The sequence below is a fragment of the Pygocentrus nattereri genome, chromosome 17 (genome assembly GCF_015220715.1).
Source record: "Pygocentrus nattereri isolate fPygNat1 chromosome 17, fPygNat1.pri, whole genome shotgun sequence".
NCBI lineage: Eukaryota > Metazoa > Chordata > Actinopteri > Characiformes > Serrasalmidae > Pygocentrus > Pygocentrus nattereri.
In genome coordinates, this window is record NC_051227.1 from 15,620,972 (window position 1) to 15,646,456 (window position 25,485).

General features: G+C 40.8%; 2 protein-coding genes across 2 annotated transcripts in view; one reads left to right on the top strand and one right to left on the bottom strand.

The window, feature by feature from the left end:
* The window catches only part of niban1b (niban apoptosis regulator 1b), a 62,237-nt gene extending 49,103 nt beyond the window's left edge, over positions 1 to 13,134 (bottom strand). Inside the window, exon 1 of the mRNA XM_017725693.2 lies at positions 12,961 to 13,134. Within this exon, the coding sequence (XP_017581182.2) occupies positions 12,961 to 13,015 (55 nt within the window). The 5' untranslated portion in view covers positions 13,016 to 13,134. The remainder of the gene's footprint in view (positions 1 to 12,960) is intronic.
* Positions 13,135 to 13,479: 345 nt separating this feature from the next.
* rnf2 (ring finger protein 2) lies at positions 13,480 to 24,317 on the top strand. Its single transcript, XM_017725691.2, has 7 exons — positions 13,480 to 13,616; positions 14,700 to 14,819; positions 15,726 to 15,886; positions 16,876 to 17,091; positions 20,322 to 20,594; positions 22,420 to 22,591; positions 23,929 to 24,317. Exons 2-7 carry the CDS (start codon positions 14,733 to 14,735, stop codon positions 24,028 to 24,030), a joined length of 1,011 nt encoding a protein of 336 aa, XP_017581180.1. The 5' UTR covers positions 13,480 to 13,616; positions 14,700 to 14,732; the 3' UTR covers positions 24,031 to 24,317.
* Positions 24,318 to 25,485: the final 1,168 nt, after the last annotated feature.

The following is a 25,485-nucleotide window of genomic DNA, read 5'->3' on the forward strand; positions in this document are numbered from 1 at the left end:
ATAATAGCTAATACAGTCTGGCACATCTGCTCTAGAACCCTCATTAAACAGAACACACAGACTTAACACATTCATGTCCAACAGCTAGCCTTTGTTTATTAAGGAGAAATGCCAGCAAACGTATTCTCATGGCACTAAAACGATGAAATTTAGCACAGTTCTGCTTTAGATCAGGGGTGTCAAACTCAACCAGTAACCAGTTTGTATTTCATTTTTTCAATTAACAATTGCCAAACAGACCATTATTCATTCAAAATACACAAAAACTATGCACAGTACAATATAGGCACTTGTAGTAAACCTAAAACCTAAAAAGAAAGTATCACATGAATACTTGAAATATCCCCCCCAGGAGCTCAGTCTTTTAAACCTACCTATTTGCTTGAACTAGACCCCTGGCATCGTTTCTATCAAGTGTTTATACTGTTTGAACTGCAGCTGAACTGTAGTTAGTGAGTTTGATGATACGACTGGAGTGGAATTGTGTAGAATTGTGTAGAACTGAGGTGTAACCGCTGCGCCATAGACTGCTGTTGGGGTAGGAGTGTCGGAGCACATATTACAGTGCATGTTGCAGTGCATGCTGGGGACTGTAGGGCAGCGTATTGTGAAACGAGCTAATATCAATAGAAAATTAAAATACTTTTGCAGGGCTGGTAGGATTGTGTGGCTGGCCTGATCTGGCCCGTGGGCTTTAGGTGGACATCTAACGTTATTCAACTGAATTTCTTGGTTAAATTTCATTTTCATACTTTTATTTACAATCAAATCTGCATTTTCCCAAATCAGTCCCAGATTTGTAACCAAAATAGATTAAATAAACTTACAGTAGATTAAGTAATAAAAACTCACTTTTTAGCCCCTTGGTTTGACCAATCTGAGCAGTTTCTTCAGAGTCAGAAAACTCAGTGAGATCAACAGAAGGTTAAGCACTTTTACATTTCTATGGTCACCCTTTAAAAATAGAATATTTATAGCAAACAGGAAAATTTCAGCCACCACCACATAGCAAGAGCGCCAGCCAGTTATGGAAACACAAACATCTCACACATGTGAGCTTCTCACGGGGTCGTGTGAAGTGTGAAAGAAGATTGTCAGAAACCATGAGCGATCTGCAGGCCGGGCCCCAGCCAATCATACAGGGCCTCTCCCTGAGTGACCTCACAGTGACAGTTCAGCCAAATTAACCACACAGTCACCCCCTCCTCAACCCCCACCCCAAAACAGTGGATCAGCCAAGATATGTTTGGTGTCTGAAGGTGTTGCACTGGAGCTACGACACAAATGCAGCTAAGAAATTCACATGGTGCTAACTGCATGACTACACCTTCAGACTCTCAGCTCACACTTTGTGAAGTTGTTAAGTCATGTGCATGTGTTTTGTCACATTGTACGATAAGGATGCACAATAAATGATTTTTTTATCATTAGAGAAAGCGCTACCCTGCCTCCATTCCCACAAACAAGAACGAGTGACTTAACCACTTAGCTAAACATCCAAATACACACAAGCACAGTATTTTATTTCCTTCCCCTGAAAACAATTTGTGTCATTTTATGCATCAAAACAGATGTTTTCACATGAATAAAACATCATAGGTGCATATACGTAAAAGAGATGATTTTCATGACATCACAAAAGCAAATTAAAAACTACAAACCTGCCTGTTTTGTAAACCCTGTAGTTTAAACAAGTGTACAAAAAGTGTACTTTGCACTTTGCTAGTTTGTTTTTGTTATTAAAGTCTGGTTGCACTTAAATCCAGCCTCACTGCACATACCATACATGATAATTCCAGTGCTAAAACTAAAGAAGACTGGACTACACTTGATGTAAGAGGGAGAACTGTGTAAAATCTTTGGCCAAACTGTCACTTTAACATGCACACTCTGGAACGCAGGTGCTGGGGTGGCTCTGAATAACTGTGCTAGATCCTAACAAGGTAGACCACATAGACAGCTATAAAATGGCAAAATCAGACGTGGCCAATTTGTGGGCCAGTAATGCCGGGTTATTCAAACCACAGAGATGTCAAACTACAGAAAACCTTGGGCTAAGAAGCAGCGCAGCCAGCCTAAATCACTCTGCACCGAGCCTCCGCTGCTGTGCCTCCTTTTACCCTGACTAAATGAAAAAAGACAGCTGCAATTCCTTTGGTTCTGCTAGAGACAATTCACTGATTTTTTAAAATGATAAACCTACGGCAGCAGTAGGGAAAACCTCACATCTCAGAAATGGTGAGCTGAACTGTCATTTACATTAATGCACAAGATCATCATCATCATCATCATCATCGTCATCATCGTCGTTAACCGCTTAGTCCAGAAAGGGTCGTGGTAGCAGTTGAGAGAGCAGAGAATCCCAGACGACTGTCCCCCACAACTTCCTCCAGCTCCAGCTCATTCCTGGGGACCCCAAGACGCTCCCAGGCCAACTTGGAGATACAATCCTCCAGCAGGTCCTAGGACGACCCCGCGGTCACAAGATTTTGACCTGAAATTCTGGATCTACTAGTCAGTTCATCATTAATGCTCATTAACACCAGGCAGCTAAATAAAAAATGGAAAAGGCCCAAGATTTTCTTATCCAACATACTTTGACAAGGGTGGGTTTAGTGATTTGGTGGTTCTTGGCATGACACAGGAATGGGACCCCCTGGATCCCCTAAATTAGTTGAGGCTCTGGGCCCCTGTCTACACTACAAAAACAATATCCTGGCAGGGGAAATCTTCTTAAACCTAATATTTCTCATATTGAGATGCTGCAAAATATTATAAGATTATTTTTACTTTTCTGAACATTATTTATTTATTTATTTATTTATTTATTTATTTAAGTGAAATGATTTCACTATAATGGCAGATCATGTTGCTTTCATTTAGAAAAAATGCTTAAATAAAGCAAATTTCATGCCAACATAGCGAGATAAAAAGGCACAGAGTAACATAGAGGTAAGCATTCAGTAAATTCACCCCATTGCTATCTGAGAGAAGTCATTTGTAACTACTTTTTTGAGCAACTACTCCAAAAGTTGAGTTATTTACACCAAAATTGGCAGGGCGGTCTTTGCTCTACGCAAAGATAGGCAGCCGCCTGGGACCCCCATGAGCCAAGAGCCCCATCAAACTACAAATTGAGTGGCACTGAGTGGAACTCTCTAAGCGCTGGCTCTGTCATCAGGAGATGGCGAGCTCGATCCCTGGTGATGCTACAGCCATAAATGGCCGCGAGTCCAAGACAGCACAATTAGCCTCGCTCTCTCTGGGTGGGTACTATGCAAGCACAGTATGCAAGCACTAGTCAGCACAGGCATCTGTGAGGAAGCCTGTGCTAGCCTTTGTCCTCCTAGTGGTGGTGGTATTGTGTGATTGGGGAGAGTCCTAACTAGTGGCTGGAAGTGGACACTACTAACTTGAATTGGACACTACTATTGGACGCTACTAACAACCCCTCACCAAAAACCTATTCCAAAATACACCAACCGGCCACTTTATTCAGTCCCCCTCCTAGCCCATTTTGCCAGCTCCACTGACCATATAGGAGGACTTTGTAGTTCTACAGTTACAGACTGTAGTCCATCTGTTTCTCTGCATACTCTGTAACCCTGTTCTTCAGTGATCACGACACCACAGGACCACCACAGAGCAGGTACTATTTGGATGGTGGATCATTCTCAGCACTGCAGTGACATTGACATGGTGGTGGCGTGTTAGTGTGTGTTGTGCTGGTACAAGTGGAACAGACAGCAGAGCTGGAGACAGACTACAGTCTGTAGGACTACAAAGTGCTCCTATATGGTCAGTGGAGCTGATAAAATAGAGAATGACTGTAAAAACAAGGAGGTAGTTTTAACAAAGTGGGCGGTTGACATATATGTACACTTAAAAATAATACAATAAAGCAATGATCTTCATTAAGTGATCATCTACATGATGCAGAGCAGGTGTGATTTTCTTGGTGTTGAGAGGGAAAAACAAATAAAGTCATTAATCCATTAATAACTCTTATCCAGAGCGATTTACAATTTGATCATTTTACACAGGTAGGCCAAGGTGGTGTTGGGAGTCTTGCCCCAAGGACCCTTATTGGTATAGTGTAGGGGGCTTACCCTGGTGGGGGATTGAACCCCAGTCTACAGCGTAGAAGGCAAAGGTGTTAACCACTACACTAACCAACCACTACTTAACAAAGGGGAACTCTTGAGCCTCTCAGAGGTAGTGCAGCTGTAGTGGGACTCTACAGTATTGGAATGGGCCTCATGGGTGGCCTGGGCGGTTGCCTACCCTTGACCAGAGCACCATCCCTGTGCTTTCAATCACAAAGGGGGAAAAAAGACAGATTTTCCCTGAGCTGAGCCCAGTGTCTCCTTTTGAAGAAGCTCGAGTGAATATAACCCGACTGAAAGAGCAAAAGCAGCTGGAGAACTAGCAAATGAACAGGTCATACAACACACTGCACCGTTGCTCACAGCACCTCAGCAAGGTACCAAAATACCCCAGTGCTCACAGATAACATCAGTGTTACTGGGCTGAAACACTCACGCTACTGGAAGAGTTTTACACTGCATTGCCTGCTGAAAACGGCTCAGCATATTTTCAGAGTGACCCACAGCTGCAGCTTCAGACCAGAACTAACACAAAAGGAACTCAGCGGTGACTAAATCGCTCCAGAAGCAACCCTGCAATGACTCAGACGTTAGTACAGTCAGGTGGGCTTCACAACATCATCATTACTGCTAACACTTTGTTACGGTCCAACTGAGGATTCTTTGTAGATGCTCACTTTCATTCATCCTCTTAAAAATGAAGGCAAAAAGAGGATCTTGGGAAAGATGCTATAGCAGAACCACTTTGATTTGCCAAAGAACCCCTTTGCTAAATTTCCTTCAAGATGAATAAAGTATCTCTGTATCTATCTCTGTATTGATCTGTCGGTCTATACATCCATCCATCCATTCATCCATCCATCTTTTACCCCTTTTGAATCCCAGGCTTATTACATACTAAGGCTTATTATTCAGTAACTATTGGGATTTCGCTGCTTGCGTTGTTCTTCAGTTAAAAAGAGTGTAATAAGACTTTGGGCCCACTTTGGGCCATTTAAGGGGTTAAAGAACCACTATTATTATTATAAAGTGATGTGTAAGTGTGAAGAAACCATTTGAAGTTTAAAGGACTTTAAAGTAATTCTATAGCAGTTAAAGCTTTTTAAGCTTTTACTCTTTTATTTCTTTTACTCAAGAAATTGACTCAAATTTACTCCTCGCCCAAAACTTGCTCAGTGGCCAAGACACATTTGGTGCCCTTCATTCTGGACAGGAGCTACAAGGGCAATGCAGCCAACAAGTAATGGAAGTCTAAGTTATGCATTTTTTGGGCTGAAAGACTTTGATTCATTTAGTTACGTTATCTCCATCACAAAAATCCAAATATATCTGTGTTGTAGTCATGGCGACCCCGGTTCCATTCACCACCACTAAAGAAATCCGAGTCTCTACAATCAACTATTTCACACCAAACCACTCTGAATGGCTCTGTTTACATCGCAAACACTGAATTTTGCTGAATATTTTGAAAAATAAGTATTTACCCTTTAAAAAATGAAATAAAAAATGTTTCATGATAATCTTCTACATCTACCATCTTCTGTTGACCAGGGCATATTTTGGTTTGTCCATCGGAATTTGCATGACTAAAGCATGAGGCAAACCATTCAGTAACTGCATGAAATAAATGTTCATTTTTATTTTATTTATTTATTTTTTTGTAAAAGCTCCCCTCACATTAACAGAACATATGTTTTATGATCTACACCTATCGCTATATGCTTACATTTTACTGTTGAACGCCAAAAATCTCGCTCTTTGTGTTATTTTATAAAAATCATTTTTCCAGAGCAGATCACTGAAGAGACGCCATCTGTTTATAGTTTAAAGCTTGGACTTTCAGCTTCTTTTATTATAAGGGTTTAAAATGACATCACCATCTATTTGACTGGAAAGAAGAGTTACAGCCTCACACAACGCCCAGCTTCTGAATGTAGCTTATGAAATATGAAAGTTATGAAGAATATGACCAAGCGCATTTTGGAATCACTGGTGGTCCCAAGGAGTTTAAGAGGCAAATAACACAGCCAAAGTAAAGTGAGCTCATTATTCCAGCATCTCCGAGTTCTGTTATGCTACAATCTATCCATTTATCCGATTCACGGCTTTACAACAAGCTGATAAAGGCCTAGGTCACCACTGCACATCTGCGAGGAAGCACCGAAAACTGCACGCTCCATATAGCTCGGTCAGGCCCAGCCTATGCCAGATGACATCATAGGGTTTAGCAGAAGGAGTGGAGGGAGGGGTGCAGCACCTGCTTAAATAATAACACATTCGCTCTGCCTGTCGTCCACTGGTGATCCTGGGATTCCTACCATGTCCTGGTCGAGTCATGACAGTCTGAAATACTGGACTGTTAGAGCACTAGAGACTCCCACCCTGATAAGAAGAACAAACTACACAGAGAGAACAACTAAAATATGTTCACAGTCAGAGATAAACTATTCATCCTGAGGGAATTACAATACAGCGGAAATAACAAGCGTCATGCAAAAACACTTACATAACTCAGGAGAACCCATAAACTGTTAACTTGAGCAACACCAGTCTAACTGCAGATTACAAGCTATCAGGCATAACATTCTGACCACCTCCTTGTTTCTACACTCATTGTCCATTTGTAGCTCTACAGTTACAGACTGTAGTCCATCTGTTTCTCTGATAATTTGTTACCCCCTTTTACCCTGTTCTTCAGTGGTCAGGACTCCCATGGACCCTCACAGAGCAGGTGCTATTTGGGTGGTGGATCATTCTCAGCACTGCAGTAACACTGACGTGGTGGTGGTGTGTTAGTGTATGTTGTGCTGGTCTGAGTGGATCAGACACAGCAGTGCTGCTGGAGTTTTTAAACACCTCAGTGTCACTGCTGGACTGAGAATAGTCCAGTAACCAAAAATATCCAGCCAACAGCGTCCTGTGGGCAGCATCCTCTGACCACTGATGAAGGACTAGAGGATGACCAACACAAACTGTGCAGCAGCAGATGAGCTGTCGTCTCTGACTTTACATCTACAAGGTGGCCCGCAAGGTAGGAGTGTCTAATAGAGTGGACAGTGAGTGGACACAGTGTTTAGTTTGCGAGTCTGCTAGTCTACAAAGAGGGCAGTTGGCAACATGCAGCTTGTTACTGCCCTGTTGCAGCTCCACAGCAGAATCAGATTAGTAGGCAATAATAAAATAATCCTCCTTTACAGTAAAATAAAGCTCTGCTGATTGTTCAACACAGTTTAACAATAAATAGTCTTGAACGAGTGAAGAATAACTTGAATAACTTGAATTCAATACCTTGAATGAGTTATGTACCTTAAAAAGCTAATTTACTAACTTTTGACCCTGTAAATTGGCGAGCAGGCTGCTGGTCACCATAGTAACGCAGATAACAGTCTCACCTAGCTAGTAGCTAAAGAAAAGATTTAAAACAAACATTGTTAATTTATAATCACTCCAGCTGGTTTCCTAATACGTTTAATTTGTAACGAGAAACTGTCAAATCCTAAAAAGTTATGAAACTGAAATCAACTTCTCATTCGCCAGCTTCTTGTTCGAATTCTCCAGTTCCACCTTAAATGGTGTGGCAATTACACTCTGGCAGCTCAGGCAGCATTTAAAGTGGAACAGGAACATTCAAACAAGAAGCTGGTGAATGAGAAGCGACTTCAGCTTCATAAAAGTCAAACGCTGAGAGACATTTTACAAGAAACTGCTCTACTTTTGTGGAAAAGTTTCCTGCTGGAGATGCGAGAAATGCAGCTATAGCTGAGCTGAAGCTTAAAGCAGAGCAAAGTAAGTCTGTGTTTTTGTTTATATTAGATTTATTAGCCTACACTAGGACAGTCTATACTGAGACATATTTCCAGCGAGATGGCAAAATGGACATTTAATGTTGTGGCTCCCAAGGTGGTTTGATTTTTGTTGCTCTAGGCAGATCAGGATTTGCCGTCATGCTAATATTAGACAACAGAAACTACATCTGAACTACAGCAGAGACGTGCACAGGTACACGAGCACTCAGTTAACCGTTTGAGGTGCCCATATTCAAACAGTGAAATCACCACCCAGGAATTTGTTTCATCATGTTAAGAATGATCTGCAGCAGCAAAGGTGAGCACAAGAGGCCTTTAAGCTAACACGGCGACCGGCGTCTGTACACCAGCGTCTGAACCCACCAACTGCTCACAGCAAACATACATGCCATATTCCAGAAAAGCAAAGGGGATGTGGGAAACGGTGGACGCTCTCAGCACAAGGAGCTGATTCACTGCAGAACTGAGGGCCTCCTTTATTAAACAGCTTAACCACACTCTACTCACAGTTTCCTCAGAAGCCCCAAACATTTGATGCCACTCACTACAGCCAACGTGGAACGCATGCACTTCACACCAAGACCAGGAGCGCTCTATTCTAGTGACTGTTCCGCATGTCACTGACCACACCAGCCTTTTATAGCAAGCGGAAGGAAGTGACCACTTCAGAGATGGAGCGCAACAAAACTGAGTTTTTGATGACTTATACACATTTAAAAAGAGGGTTCTTCAAGGGTTCTTTAGTACTCACAGCGGTTCAATACACATGTGTACGCTTAAATGGTTCTTTGCATAGTGAATCATTGTCCTTTACATGAAGAAAGGGTTCTTCAGTTTCATGAAGAATGTGTTATTCTATTATTATGATGTAACAATAGAAAACGCTTTTTGATACTATATAGAACCCTTTTCAAATAGGTTCTATATAGAATCTTCGACAGCACATTCTCCATCAGTCTGAGAAACCCTTGTTCCATGCAAAGTACCATGGTTCTATATGGTTCTATTTTCTTCACTGAATAACCCTTGAAGAATCATCTTTTTTAGTGCATGCAGAACTCATGGTTCTATACAGAACCACAATCTTTAGTAAAGAACCCTTAAAGAACTATCGTTTTTAAGTGTGGAGGGTATAAAATCAAAAATTTATTTTGGGTATGTAAGGAAGGAAAAGTAGTTCTTCTCCCATTTATAGCACTTTTTTATGTGCCACAGGAACCACGTGTAGTGCAGAAGGATGGATAGCAGGACAGTTTCCTCTGAAATCCAGAACTTCCTCCAGACTCTGGGCCAGATGAGAGGGCAGGAGCACAATCCTTCGTCCAGCTGTGCTTTCAGCCACAGGAAGGAAACGCAGTGACAACACTGCACTGAAATCATTCACACTTCGATGCCTCAACCACTGCAGTTCAGAAGGAAGTGGAACCGTCTCAGCGCTGATGTGCCGCATTCTTAAACGCTGATGTGCTGAAAGTTATGCTGCACATCAAAAGTTTGGAGCTTTTTCAGCTTCTTTTCTCAGTAATGACTGATTTTTGCTTTTACTTCTCTGTTAATCTACATCTGCAATAATCCCAATACTGTTATCACCCCAGTATCAAGGGTTGTTTTGGAGAAAAGTTTTAGCACCCCAGCAAAATGACATATTTTGTTGATTTTTGAAGTGAAGAGACATGAACACAACCTCTGCAGCAAACTGTTCAAAAATAAATAACATTTTTTCTGCAAGTTTTACCCCCCCCCCCATGACCCAGAAGGAGAAGCGGCTTAGAAGATGTGTGTGTCTGTGTGTGTGTGTGTGTGTTATTCCCCAGTTAGTTTATATTCAATTAACTTAAAAATTAGTAGTAATTTGAATAAAAAGAGAATTAGATATTGCATATTGTGTGTCATGAATATGTCTTCAAGTTAGGGCTCTACAATAAATCACATTTTTATATGAGTTTCATGAAAAAGTTAGAGCTGCAATGACAGATCAAGTAACTTCATACATGCACACAGTGCCACAGAGACATCACTACATAACCAGCACAAGTCATTAGAGGTTTAATGAGTGTTTCTCTGCACTGGGATTGAGCCGTGCTCTCCTACATACGGGAAAAGTAACTTAACCGTTAGGCTGTAGAGCCAAGAACAAAATGCATACACATGCCTGTAAAAATGCATAAAGCATTAAGATTGTTCTCACTTATTATTTTAAGTGTGCAGTAATTTCAACTGTCACAACAAATCAAAATAAATAAAGTGCAAAAGTAAATGAATAAATAAACAAGACATCTGCAATTGTTCTTGTTTTTAGTTTATATTAAATTAACTTAAAAATGAGTAGAAATAGTTTGGTAGGCATAAATTAGCTTCACTTTCAGATCCTTAGCCAGCTTGGTTGTGGAGTGCTAGCACAAAGTTTGAAGAGCCAGAGAATTTATTGCACTCTGGAATTGCCAAAATTCCTGACCTGATAAACAACCCTAAAGCCAGGGTTACGCTACACGACTTTTATCTCGATTTTAAACCATATTCTCAGTCTGGCTGAGTCTGAGCTGGTCGGCTCTAGTCTGCAGATTTTTGGGTCAGTGGGAGTCAACAGTCAGAGAGAGAATCGAGTCGTGTGTGAGGGGCACAGACTCAGATTTCTGGCCTCCCAATCTCATTTCTGACCAGCTGGAGTTTATTAAATATTTGATTTTTTTCAACCCGACTCTGAGCATAATCTAAGGTAAATGACTCAATCACTTGGATCAGCCAATGAAAACTGAGAAAAGAAAGAAGAAAATACAGCAAGTCACTCAAGCTTTTTAATGAGCTGAGTTTAAGGCACAAGCACAATCGAGTTCATGTATATTTAAAACTCTAAAAAATTCCTCAAACATTGCATTTTATATATTTCAGTATCGTACAGCCCTGCTTCAAGTGTCACAATGCTGTATGTTTATCATTTTTGCCTCCTCGAAGTGGCATCACTGCCACTAACACTGTCACCAATAGTAACGCGTGATAGTATATAATGATAGCGTTCATTTAAAAACATTTTGAAAAGTACACGGATGTCAGACAGGGCGAGTATTCAGTCAGAGACACCGTCCAAGTGAAACAACTTTGCACTGCAATGTGTGGTGCGGAGTGATTGACGGAGGGAGGAAGAGTGAGTTATGAGAGTGGGGTGAGTAAGTCACTAGGTGGGTTGGACACAAATCCCTGCTAAAAAAATTACAGAAGCCATAAAAGTTTGCGTGACGGTGTAAAATAGCCAGTACTGGTATTTTGTGTTTGTCCTGATGGGCTGTACGGAAAATGGAATGGTAAATGAAAATGGTTCTATATATCACCCAAAAGGGTTCTTCTATTGTTATGATGCCAAGCTTGTGACAACGGAAGAACCCCTTTGGGTGCTATATAGACCCCTTTTCAAAAAGGTTCTATATAGAACTGTCTACAGCACATTCTCCATCAGTCTCAAGAGTCCTTTCATGATGTTAGGAACTATTTAATCATGCAAAGGGTTCTTTCGGTATTCATGGTTCTATACTGAACTATTTCCTTTACTAAAGAACCCTATGAAGAACCATCTTTTTAAGAGTGTAGAGTGTAACTGTATTATTTAATCATGATCTTTATTTATATAGTACCTTTCATGCATTGAAATACAGCTCAAAGTACATGTACTTAAGTAAAATACCAGTGGATTTGTACTCTGCTGAGTATTTCAGCTTATAATACTTTTACTTCTACTCAAGTACTTTAGTGAGTAAAGGAATCTACTTTTTACTCAGCTACATTTTATCCATTCATGTTTAGTTAACGGTTCCCTTTTTGTGTTTAATTTCATTCTGTTGTGTTGTTGACAGCATCTGTGGCGCTTTGTGATTGGCCAAAGCTCTGACTTTGGAACTTTAGTATTTTTTTTAGACCAAAATAATCCAAAAAAGAGAAAAAGACAAGTCTCACTTCCTGCGCTGATGGATTCTGGATGGACTAAGAAGTTTCATTCCAGTTGCAAATGTTACTCAGTACTTAAGTAGTTTTTTGACCCGATACTTTTGTACTTTTACTCAAGTACATGTACTTTAGTACAAATATTATGCATTTGTATTCTGTATTTAAATTGTAACACTTTCACTTCTACTAAAGCACTTTAACGAGTAAAGGAATCTACATTTACAGCCGTGTATATTTAGCCACCCATTCTTTTTATGTTTTGTTGTTGACAACACCTGTACTGCTCTGTGATTGGTCAAAGCTCCAACACTGAAACTTTAGCACTTTATTTTACCAAATTAGACCAAAAAAATCAAAATAAGAGAGAAAAAAGGGCCGTACAAGCTTCAGGTTCTGTACTAATAGATGCTGGATGGGCTAAGAAGGTCTACTCCAGTTGTAAACATTACTCAATACTTAAGTAGTTTTTTTAACCTGATACTTTTGTACTTTTACTAAGCCATTTAGTTTGAACATACTTTTACTTTTTACCCAAGTATCAATACTTTTACACGATGGATGATTTAGGCTAGTCACTCTACCCACCTCTGGGTCTAACGTCTAACAGGTACTCTGCGACCAGACGCATTCGATGGTTCCTACTATGATTTAAAGGTGTCCTACAACCATGAATTGGTTGTAGGGTATGGGTGACCATCAAGTCAATTCCTATTAGAAAGCAAAACCGTCAGGTTTGAATCCCAGTGCTTCTAATGGGCTTTTGTTCAGCATGGATATGAAACGAAACGAGCAAATAGAGTCATTTAAAGCTAATAAAGCCCATGTTCCAGCTGCAAAACCTCGAGTCTAACTGCCATTATGAGTCCGTCTTCCAGTCATATGAGGCTTCTTATTCGAATTTTCTGGTCCACCTTAAAAGGTGCAGCAGCTAGATACTAGTAGAAGGCGCCAGATTGTATCTACAGGAACCATTTAAGGTGGACCGGAAAGTTTCAGACGGAGCACAGACAGTTTAGAGCAGAAGAGCCGAGCAGGCTGAGCTCTCAGACTTTCAGCTGCGCTCCGCTCCTCCACACAGACCCCGCACACAGTCAGAAAACCGCTAACTTTACCTCTGATGTAGTTGGCTTTGCTCTCGTCCAAAAGGCTGGAGGAAGACACTCCCATAGTGAGGAACGGGTTCTCTCAGGTCCGCGTGTGTTGACTGTGAAACGCCGAGTGGCGAAACGAGAGAGAGACGCAAACAAGCCAAGCCTCTCCATCCCTCCATCTCCTCCGGCTCGCCGCGCCAGCCTCCGCGTACTTCTCGGGCTGCAGCGCCGCCTGGGCCCCGGCTGCGGCACTAAGGGAAGGAGGGGGGGGGGGGTGTTACCGCGCACTCCTAACGAGGGTTCTTTAGGAAAGTGAGCCTTTGTATTTAGAACCGTGGGTTCTATACACACTCTTAAAGAGATGGTTTTCCAAGGGTTCTTTAATTAAGGGAATGGTTCTATTTAGAACCATGGGTTCTATACACACTCTTAAAGAGATGGATCTTTAAGGGTTGTTTAGTTAAGGGAATGGTTCTATTTAGAACCACGAGTACATTCACTTATAAGCTTAAAAACAGATTTTAGAGATTGTTTTATTGTTTTGATTTATTTCTCCTTTTTTTCTCGCTCTTATACGTGTGCTGTTCTGTTTGACTACATTTCCCATGGTGCACTGCGGGCGTAATATGCCGCCATATCGAGCTACACACAACTGGAAGCGTTCACAACACAGAAAGGTAAGAGTGGGGATAAACACTTACCGTTTCGGCCCTTTTTCATGCAGTTTTCCTGGGTTAAAAGCTGTCACTGTGATCAGTTAGTCATACCGATACTGTACTGAACCGATATTGACCGCGAAGTCGATGTTATTTGGCTCAAAAAGCCCGTTATGTTTATTAGTCAGCCAGTTAGCCGTCCCGTCGCTGTGCTAGCTGAGTTTGGCTGGCTCCGATTTTTATCTTTTGACAGACAAAACCGCAGCACTCGGACTCGTTTCGCCTTGTTTTATTTATTTTGGGGGTATTTAAGGATTGTTTTTTTCAGTCCGGTCATTTGTCAGCAGGTTTGTTCGCTTGGTTTGGTGTAGTGCGTCTTCGGCAACACAAAGAGTCACCGAAGCTGAAGTCAGCTTCTTATTCGCCAGGTTCTTGTTCGAATTTCCCCGTTCCACCTTAAATGCCCTAAATGCTGCTGCAGCTACCTGCTCCAGACCGAAGCTGCCGCACCATTTAAGGTGGACCGGGGGAATTCGAATAGGAAGCCAACTTCAACCTCGTAATTCTCTGTAATATTAGCAGGGTGGCCTGTGTGACTGTCTGCACTGGTTAGTTATCCACCAGTCAATTCACCCTAAGGCCTCACTCATATCAGTGGGGACTTTCTAGAACCTTGTTTCACAATCCTGCACCTAAATTAAAACTACTGCACATTTTAGTGGGGTTTTTTTTGCCACTGTCACACCTGAACAACTCATCAGCACATCCCCAAACCTTTCATGAGGTTGAAATGAATGTATTGGAGTTCGGAAACATTAAACTTTAATCCAAAAGCCACAAATTTCAAACATCTGTCATTGAAATTGGTGATCACTTATATGTCCTTACTCGTTTTTATCATGAATTTGAGGATTTGCTTGAAAAACCATATTAATTTGAGCCTTTTTGTTGTTTATTTTTTTTATTTCTTTTAGGTATTTAGTTTGCCTGAGTAATATCCCGTTTATGCCTTGTGGTTGTATGTTTGTTTTGACGATGAATCACACGAGCTAGAAAAACTGTGCTCTAAATCAATATCTGTTTTCCTTCTGGCTGCTGTTTCAGAGAGGCGAACCTTCTCTTTATTAGTGGGCAAAGATGACTCAGACAGTTCAGACAAATGGGGTCCAACCCCTCAGCAAGACCTGGGAGCTGAGTCTCTACGAGCTACAGAGAACTCCACAGGTAAGAAAGCACGGCTCAGAGAAACACTGGGGCGGATACTAAGGTCAGTTTGAATGTGCCACATAGTTATTCATAGAGTAGTGTTGGAGAAATGCTTCTCTTTGTGCAGGTTTGAAATGATATTTTAAAATGTATTTATCAAGCAATGTTATCGTTTAATTGCATGATATAAATTCAGATTGTTCTGCAGAGGAATTAAAATGCATCACGTTTCAATTAGAGTTGGAGTGGATTACATTATGATATTTGGTAGTGTTTATTGTTTTTATTGCTTATATTGCGCTATTATGTGTGGTCATATTTGTTTTTTGTATTTAATTTTTTTTAATAATTCAGTTTTGTGTCAATATAATCAAATCAAGTGCCTTAGGCAGGGTCACTCACACAATGCAGGGTTATTGTTAAAGTAACTTTGCCTGCTGTTGACTTAGCAGAGGCAGAGCGACATGGATAAGAGTTACATGCAAGCAATTTTACTTATCATCGCTGCTTTCAGAGGAAAACCTCGTATCTCCATTTTTGTCGTTTTTCACTTTCTAACTTGATTTGAAAAATTCTTGTGTTCTTTATGTTCTTTACATAGTCTATAAATTTCATGAAAACTGGACCAAAAGAAATGACCCAAAAAATGATTTGGAAAAATTCTGGTTCCATACATTAAAAGTAAAGTAGGTTTTTTCCTTCTCCTGTAAAGTTACCATTTTGGAGATATGAGGTTTTGTTGTGACAGCAGCGATATGTGTATATATATATAATGTGTGTGTGTGTGTATGCGCGCTGTATTGTACATTAAAAATAAATTGAAAAAAATGCAGCATATGGACTTTCTATGCCGAGGACACCTGTAGACACCTTGCATATACTTTTACAATCACCCCTGTTGCTGCGTGTATGTTGTTCCATCAGGAGGCCATCACAGATGGTCTGGAGATAGCCGTGTCCCCCCGTAGCTTACACAGCGAGCTGATGTGTCCCATCTGCCTGGACATGCTGAAGAATACCATGACCACTAAGGAGTGCCTGCACCGCTTCTGTGCAGACTGCATCATCACAGCCCTCAGATCTGGGTGAGTTCAGCTTTCAGTGCCTCCAGCAGATGAGAAGACATTATTACAGCACTCTGTGCATTTGAGCTGCAGCTTCACGTGCTGTACAGTCACAATGAAGAAAGAAGCATCTGACGGAAATGTGATAGAAAGTAGTAGTGGGCGGTATGCTGGTTCAGGTTGGCCTTCGGGTATGAGTTTGTCTTAAGAGTTGTGCTGTTTTGCCACAAATACATGCAGATAGTGAGACGTACACACAATGCAAATCATGCTAATCATCCCGTTCTGCTGAATGGTTGAGTCAGGGCTGTTTCAGGCATCGTTCAGATGAAAACACAGCAGACGTTAGTTTCCCTCACAATGTCTGGTTCATTAGATCTGAAGTAGTCTACTTTGTTTACAAGACAGCAGACAAAGGAATGGCCAGTCTTTTGGGGTTATCTTTAGCTTAACATTTACACCAGACTGATTATACCCTCTGAGAAGGCACCTGACTCAGTCAGCTGCATCAAGCAAGGCCACAGTCTCAGAGCCTTGTGGGCAAAATAAGCCATAAGCCAGGTGGTACAAAGGCATTAAAGACTGTATTATTTTCTCCAAACTCCATCAGAATCTGATGGTCAGAGGGGTGAATATGTGGGGCACAAATAACTTCGACAAAGTTATACTTATTCAAAAAAAGTGTCGTGATGTAACCGTTCCTCTATATAAGATGGAACGGAAGGAAAAACAAAATAGCTGTCAACTCCCCTACTAATAGAGCATATACAAATGCAGATCAGGCTTAAAAACCAAATACATGAGAGCAACAACAGAAAAAAGGACAGCTACTGATAAAGAAAGTGTAAGGAGATGTGAATAACAGTTATTTGAGTCTTGGTGATTTCAGAATGAAAGTACTGTTGATGTTGGTTTTACTAATATGAGACCGATATACGTCATTCCACACAAATCTCAGTGTGAGTGTACAGTCTCCAGCAGCTCTTCAGCTCGTCGTCTCTCTTTCGCAGGAACAAGGAGTGTCCGACGTGCAGAAAGAAGCTGGTGTCGAAGCGTTCGCTCCGTCCCGACCCCAACTTCGATGCCCTGATCAGTAAAATATACCCCAGCAGAGACGAATACGAGGCCCACCAGGAGAGAGTGCTGGCCCGCATCAGCAAGCACAACAACCAGCAGGCCCTCAGCCACAGCATTGAGGAGGGCCTCAAGATCCAGGCCATGAACAGGTATGGTTGAGTAGTAATTGTAATATTAATTTCAAGGACAGTAACACTAGTAATATATTTTTATAGTATCCTTCATGCATCAATATGCAGCTCAGATTGCTTTATAACGAGGAAGGTAAGGCTTTAATAAAAATTCAGTAAGGTCCAGTTAGAGAAAATTTCCTCAAACAAATGTCCGAAACATCATAATGTCTAACTTGCATCATGACTAGCCTAGTAGGAATATCAACATCATATGTAGTCAACAACTGATTGTTGAATCAAATTAAATAGAATTTTTTTATTTAGGACATTAGCTCACTGTTTTAACGGGAGATTAAATTAAACGGAACTAACGGCATTATTTATGGCTCCAAGGGGTGCTGATTGCAGGTACGTTCTTACTTAAAAGGTCAATTTTGTTCAGGATCAATAAAGTATTTATCTACTTTTTTGTAGCTACACTGTGTGCACAATTATTAGGCAAGTCTTATTTTTGAGGTTTATTTTTATTAATCACCAACTACAGTGCTCTCATTTAATCCAAAATGTTAATAAACCTCAAACATGAATGTTTAAGAAAGTAAAAGTGAGGTTTTGGCTTTCTAAGGAGAATATCTATATGTGCACAATTATTGGGCAACTATTATTGTGCAGAATTATTACGCAGCTAAATGAAAAACACATTCTCCCATCTCACGTTTTTTATTTTCATCTGTTCAAATGAGAATTATAAACAAACAACTCAAAACTTTCCAATGAACATTTGACATATTAAAGTATAAATAAATAAAAAATCAGTGACCGATATAGCCACCCTTCTTTTCAATAACAGCCTTCCATTCACAGAGTCTCAGTTTCTTGATCTGTTGACGATCAACCTTTTGTGCAGCAGCAACCCCAGCCTCCCAGACACTGTTCAGAGAGGTGTACTGTTTTCCTTCACTGTAAATCTCCCGTTTAAGAATTGCCCTCAATTTCTCAATTGGGTTCAGGTCAGGTGAGGAAGGGGGCCATGTCAGAAGTTTTTCATCTTTAATGCCTTTACTGGCGAGCCATGCAGAGGAGTACTTGGATGCATATGATGGAGCATTGTCCTGCATAAAAATCATCGTCTTTTTGAAAGATGCAGATTCTTCCTGGACCACTGCTTAAACAAAGTGTCTTCTAAAAACTGGCAGTAGGCTTGGGAGTTCATTTTGAGCCCATCTTCAACCCGAAAAGTTCCAACCAGCTCATCTTTAATAATCCAGCCCATACCAGTACCCCACCTCCACCTTGCTGGCGTCTGACTCAAAGTGGAGCTCCGTCCCGTTACTGATCCAGCCACGGGCCCATCCATCTGGTCCGTCAAGAGTCACTCTCATTTCATCAGTCCATAAAACCTTTGAAAAATCTGTCTTCAGATTCTTCTTGGACCAGTCTAGACACTTCAGCTTATGTGTCTTGTTCAGTGGTGGTCGTGTTTCAGCCTTCCTTACCTTGGCCATGTCTCTGAGCGCTGAACATCTTGTACTTCTTGATACTCCAGCTAGGTTGCAGTTCTGGAATATGACAGAACTGGAAGATAATAGTTCCTGGTAGCTTCACGCTTGATTCTTCTCAAATCCTTGGCATTTAATTAGCGTCTTTTTTTTCTCAGCACATTTCTTGTGACCCTGTTGACTATTTCCAACAAAACATTTGATGGTTCTGTGATCACTCCCCAATATCTTAGAAATTTCAAGACTGCTGCATCCCTCTGAGAGACTTTTGGTCATTTTTGACTTTAAGAGTCAGTTCATTCTCTTTTTGGGCCCATTTTGCCTGAAGAAAAAAGCTGCTTAATTATGCACACCTTGATATAGGGTGTTACCTCCTTAGGCCACACCCTCCCTCATTACACAGATACACATCACCTGCTATGCTTCAAATGTATCCAGCTTGGAGTTAGAAAATATGCCTAAAAATGATAATATGGTCAAAATACTGACATGGCTAATAATTGTGCACACAGTGTAGCTGAGACGGCACTGTGTAGGGAAGTGTAAATTTAACGAAAACAGATTGGATAACCCCAATTTTGCCCCATGGTTAAATCCAGTTCAAGGGAATCTGTAAGAAGCGCGTTGCACACTGTGCAAGAAGGTGTTTGGCGCAATGGGAATAAGAGCTGTGAAATCGCACATGGAGAGCGAGAAGCAGAAAGCGGTTGTAAAAACTCAATAGCAGTCATCCGACATTTACCTCTACTGTTCTGGGTGTACCACCTCAGTTCCAGAGAGATCTACTCCATTTCAGATCCCAGCATTAGCGGCGGCAGCACCAGCATTCGGACCCACGGCTACTCTTAAAGCAGAGGTGTTCTGGTCTCTGTACATGGTAACAAAGCTATCAAGAATCAACAATCAGAGCTGAAAAAAAAAAGAAGCAAACTCTGGTCCAGGTATTGATCAGCTTGCTGAAGAAGCTGTGGGACAAGCTGGCACATTAAAGGCATAGCTTATCACAAAATCAAACACACTGCAGAAGCAATACAAAGGGAAAAAATTGTGTGAATTAAAAAAAAAAAAATAGGGGGCTCCCGAGTGGCGCAACCGTCTAAGCGTTGGCCCTGTCATCAGGAGATCGCGAGTTCGATCCCTGGTGATGATACAGCCGTCCGTGGAGCATGAATGGCCTCGCTCTCTCTGAGTGGGTAGGATGGCCTCCCTTCTCCTCCCATCACTCAATGCGATGCTGGTCAGCACAGGCGTCTGTTAGCTGACGTAACAGATCTGGCGGTTGGCGCTTTCCTCTGCGCGCGTTCGGCTGTCCTGTGACGTTGCGTGAGCGGCAGTTTGAAAAGAACAGGTGGCTGGTTTCACAGCTCTCGGAGGAAGCCTGTGCTGCTCATCGTGTGATTGGGGGAGTCCTAACTAGTGGGTGGAATTGGAGATGACTAAACTGGGGAGAAAATTGGGTTAAAATAAAATGGAGGAAGAGTTGGAGACAGTGGGTGCTGAACTGAGAGAACTGCAGAAAAAAAGGGATTCCCTATTTTCAGTGTATGGACAGTTCCATTTATTTTTGTTTGAAATATTGGTTCATCAGAAAATATAGGAATCACGTCTTAGTTTTGTCTCTGAGTGGCATTAAAAACATTTTAAAACATCTTACATTTAACCTCCCCAAACTTTTTGTCTGAGAAATTTTTAGCTTTGGTAATTGTAGTGAAGAAATGTTTTCATGCTCTCTGATTACTGTTTCTCCTCCTTCTCGCGGTGCCACAGACTGCAGCGGGGGAAGAAGCACCAGATTGAGAACGGCAGCGGCGCAGAGGACAACGGGGACAGTTCACACTGCAGCAATGCTTCAGTGCACAGTAACCAGGAGGCAGGTCCCAGTATCAAACGCACCAAAACCTCAGACGACTCAGGCCTGGACATGGACAACGCCACAGAGAACGGCGGAGGGGACATGGCCCTGGATGGAGCCAGTGAGATCGAGCTTGTGTTCAGGCCTCATCCCACGCTGATGGAGAAAGAAGACGCCGCACAAACAAGGTGCTCGGGCAGCTTTCACTGCTGGAAACATTATAGAAGGCTTTATTAAGAATTTTTAAGAATTATTTGAAGGCCTACGCATGACCTTAATAGCACATCCACAAACACTGAATAACATTTGTAAAGCAATACTGGAATATTTATAAACAGTCTTTTGTCAGTCATCGCAGGATGACAAGGTGTTTTAGAAGTGAATGACATTGTATTGACATAAGGGACCTTTATCTGAAAGTGATGAGCATTTATTCCATTTATAACACTGTTACAAAGGATCATTTCCAAGTAACGTAACTCGTAAGGTCATGTCTTAGAACAGCGTACATCACTTCTATGTATGTGTCCTTGAATTAAAGTACAAAAGTACAGTTTTTATTAAGGAGACCTGTTTTTCATGTCTGCAGCCACACGGATCAACTTAGTGGAGACTGTTTGTCGAAATAATGTAACATCATAACTGTAACTCGCAGTGCTTTTGATTCTTAAGCCAGGGTTAAATTCACACGACATTTACCCAGATTTTGGCCTTGATTCTCAGTCTGGCTGAGCCTGTGCTCGTTTGCTGTAGTTGGCAGTTTTTAGAGTCGGCATCGACAGTTGGTTCAGACCAGTCAGAGTTTACCAAACCCGATTCTGAGTCTAATTTAGTGTAAACTGGTCATCGACTCAATCTGAATGGATTCCTGCAGCAGCCAATGAGAACTGAAAGCGCAAAGGAGAAAATCCAGCGAGTAAACAAAGATAAATGCCGATATTTGCGCGTAGAGCAAAGCTTTTTAATGAGCTGCGTTTAAGGCCTGAGCAAGATCAAGTTTATGTACATTTAAAACTAAGAAGCACCACACATTTTAAATCAGTGAGCCTCACTTAAACATGTTTACCTGCTGCTGCTTTGCTGTGTCAGTGCAAAATGGCAGAGAAAACAGCAGCAAGAGCTCCACGTTTATTTGCGTCTCCTAGTAAAGAAAGAATGCATGAGTTGTTTTTAAACATCCAGTTATTGCTTTATAAATACATTATTCAGTGCTTATACATATGCTTGGAGGTCCCCATGTAGGTAGATTTCAAATAAAGTGTGAGCAAAAATTCTGTTGGAAAGAAATAGAAGGAATTTTATTTCAAGACGACAGATTTTTTGATCAGTCATGCTCTTAATCTGTTGTTGACATTTATAATACAGTAATACAGTAAAAGTTGACCACCGTTAAGCATTAACAACACATGAGGTACTATGTTAATATTGGTTAGCTTAAATTAAATAATAATATCCATGTCACTTAATGCAGGTTTTACGTTAACAAATACATTAGTTAATAAATATTAGCTTATCAATATCAATGCAGTACCTAATGTGGTGTTCATGTTCAAGTTTACACTTATTGTACAGTGTTACTGACCTTTTTTTTCTTACTATGAATGCTATTGAATATTATTATTAAGGATGCATTGATTATGAAATTTTATGGCCAGTTCTAATTTCCTCGCCGCCTGATTGGCCAAAGGCTGATTTTATTAGCCTTTTTTAAAATCCGAAGCCCTGTGTGGGGTTGATCTGTTACTTATTTATTATTTATTTATATTTATAAATATTAATATAAATATATTTATATAACACCAATCACAACTGGTAACTGGCAGTTCAGCACAACGAATTGTATAATTAAACTGCAGCATATCAGGTGTAACAGCAGCGTTCAAATACAGCATGAGTGAATTTGCCTGCCTCAGTTATTAAATGGAACTTCCGCCTTTATGGTGATGGATTGGTTTGAGTTTTTACAGCCCTGTGCTCATCAGCGGCGCTCTGTGATTTGAAATATGGTTCCAGGTACATCAAGACTTCGGGGAACGCCACAGTGGATCATCTCTCCAAATACCTGGCTGTGAGACTCGCCTTGGAGGAGCTGCGCAAGAACGGAGGGGCCAGTCCCATCAATGTGGAGGCGGCCAGCGAAAAACAGTACACCATCTACATCCCCACAGCCAACAACCAGTTCACTGTGAGTACAGCGCTGTCTGGTCCTCAGGGCAGCGCTCGCTTATCTCACATCACCTGATCACCTAACGAGCTGTTGTCTGAAGAAAACCTCGTATCTCCAAAATGATAACTTTACAGGGAAAGCAATGTACAGTCACTGAGGCAAAAAAAACCTACCTGAGGTAGTTACCTGGTTGTAGTGTTGCTATGAAACGTCACCTATTAGACTATACATTTTGGTTGGTTATTTGGTTGGTATTAGACATCTATTTTGGTTGGTTATTTGAGTTACTGTTGCCTTTCTATCATCTAGAACCAGTCTGCCCATTCTTCTCTGACCTCTCACATCAACAAGGCATTTTCGTCCACACAACTGCCGCTCACTGGATATTTCCTCTTTTTCGGACCGTTCTCTGTAAACCCTAGAGATGGTTGTGTGTGAAAATCCCAGTAGATCAGCAGTTTCTGAAATACTCAGACCAGCCCGTCTGGCACCAACAACCACGCCACGTTCAAAGTGCCTTAAATCCCCTTTCTTCCCCGTTCTGATGCTCGGTCTGCACTTCAGCAAGTTGTCTTAATGCCTAAATGCATTGAGTTGCAGCCATGTGATTGACTGATGAGCTATTTGTGTTAACAAGCAACTGTACCTAATAAAGTGGCCATCTTTTTTTAAGAATGTAGGTAAAATGCAACCTGGTGTGGGATAGAATGAAAAACAGAATTCTTGTTCATTTTCTTCTTATTATTTTTAGGAATGGATGTCATAAATAACCTGGGGTAAAAGACAAGTGATAAGTTAATAATAATAAAAAGAAAGAGATATTCATTTGTTTTATAACAGTGACTGAAATGGCCTAGTGCAAAATACTAGTAACTAGTTACTGTTAGTTAAGTAGTAATTCTGTGTGAGAGAGAATAATAAATCATGTTCATCATAATAGTAATGTATTATTGAAATTATTATTATTATTATTATTATTATTATTGTTATTATTATTACATTGCCCCATATTGAGCAGCAGTTTCTTTTTACCAGGAGTCAAGTTCTAGCGTCCTGTGCAAAAGTTTCAGCAAATGACGTTTTTGATTATTTTCCAAATGAAAACAAATGAACACACATTTTAGAGCACAATTATTACTATTATTGTTGTTGTTAACAATAGTAAGTGTCTGATGTAACGAAGGACTAGTGATCAGTTGTTATTTAGGTGGTCATTAGTAGGTGTGGTATAGGATGAAAAATAAATAAGTATAAATAAATACAAATATTAAAATAAAGGTTTGTGGTCAGGTGCAGTGTTCCCTGTTTCTTTTCACCCTAGTATAACAGTGTCCTGTTCTTTTTTTCCTCTTCAGGTCCTGAACGGCTCCTTCTCTCTGGAGCTGGTGAGTGAGAAATACTGGAAGGTGAATAAACCCATGGAGCTGTACTTCGCACCCACGAAGGAGCACAAATGAATCCAGTGATACACAAGGGTCTGAAACGGCCCGGGACGGACTGATGGAGCTTCATTTCCTCTCCTTTCCCTTATTTCTCTCTCTCTCTGTCTCTGTCTCTCTCCCAAACACTCTCTCTCTCTCTCTCTCTCTCTCTCTCTCTCTCTCTCTCTTATTTTCTCTTTTTCTCTCTCTCTCCTTTTCTCTCTTGTCTGGAGTACATTAGTCATAGAGCGCTTGCTCTTCAACAACTGTGGCTGCTTTTTTTTTTTTTTTTTCCTTTCTTTTTCCCCCTTTACTTTTTTTTTATTTTTTTTTTTATTTTGTCTTTTTGTAGGCACACAGGGCTGGGGGGCGGGGTATGGTTGACATGGGGGATAGGGGGATGGGGGTGTTGGGAGGGGGGGGGGGGGGTTAACATTGGGAGATATTCTATATCTGACCATGTTTTTCTTTTCTCATTCAAGTTGAAAGGTCGATTTAGTGCCCCGCAATGAGCAGCAGTTTCTCATTAGCAGGAGTCTGAAGTTGCCTTCGCCAAACTAAAGTACTGAAGTGGTGTGCAAAAGTTTGTGCAACCCTGGTCAAATGACATTTTTGATTATTTTCAAAGTAAAAATGAGTCGACACGTCCTCTACAGAGGAACATTTTAGTATTTATTTGCTGAAATAAGCATACTGGACAATAATAAAACATCTTTGTCTTCCCCATTGTGATAGATATAAACTGTAAGTTCTTTGGAAAATGTGATATTTTTCACTTAGAAAATCAACAAAAAATGTACTTTGACCAGGGGTGCTCAGAATTTTGCATACAGCTGTATATCTGAATGAAAAGCTGACGTTTTCAGTCGACCTGTCTGTGCTCCGCTCACAAATGCATTTTTTCATAGTAGCTGTTGCTGGAGGGGACAGTCTTCACAGAACATTGGCAGAAATCTTAATTTTTAAAAATTAAAACACAAATTATTCACGTTGGTCTGCTGCAGCGCTTGTTTACAGAGATACCCGAAGGTTGGCAGGGTAGAAACGAGAAAGACGTGATTGTGAGACAAAAATAAATAACTGCACACAATCTGCCTTAACACTGTGACTTTTTGCGTGCTTTCAAAATAAATATGTAAATTGAAACAAATAACCGTCAAAAAGTTCATCCTTTTTGAAAAATAACAATATTGAGTTTAAAAAAAAAGTTTTTTTTTTTTTTTTTTTTTTGTTTTTTTTTTAAGCTTGTAACCTGGCAACAGTTGCAATGACAGAATAGAGCTGTGGGCGGAGCCTGGATGGGTCTGTTTTCCACTACTGGAACACGTTTCCTTCACGGTCGATGGCAATATCCTTTCACGTCAGCATAGGCCAGTTAGATCCACCGACCTGTGAGAGAGTCTAAGTGCATTTTATACGCCGGAAAGCCGTTTCTCCACTGTGTATCCATCGGTGTAGGTAACACGACCGTGTCGCACACCATTCAGTACG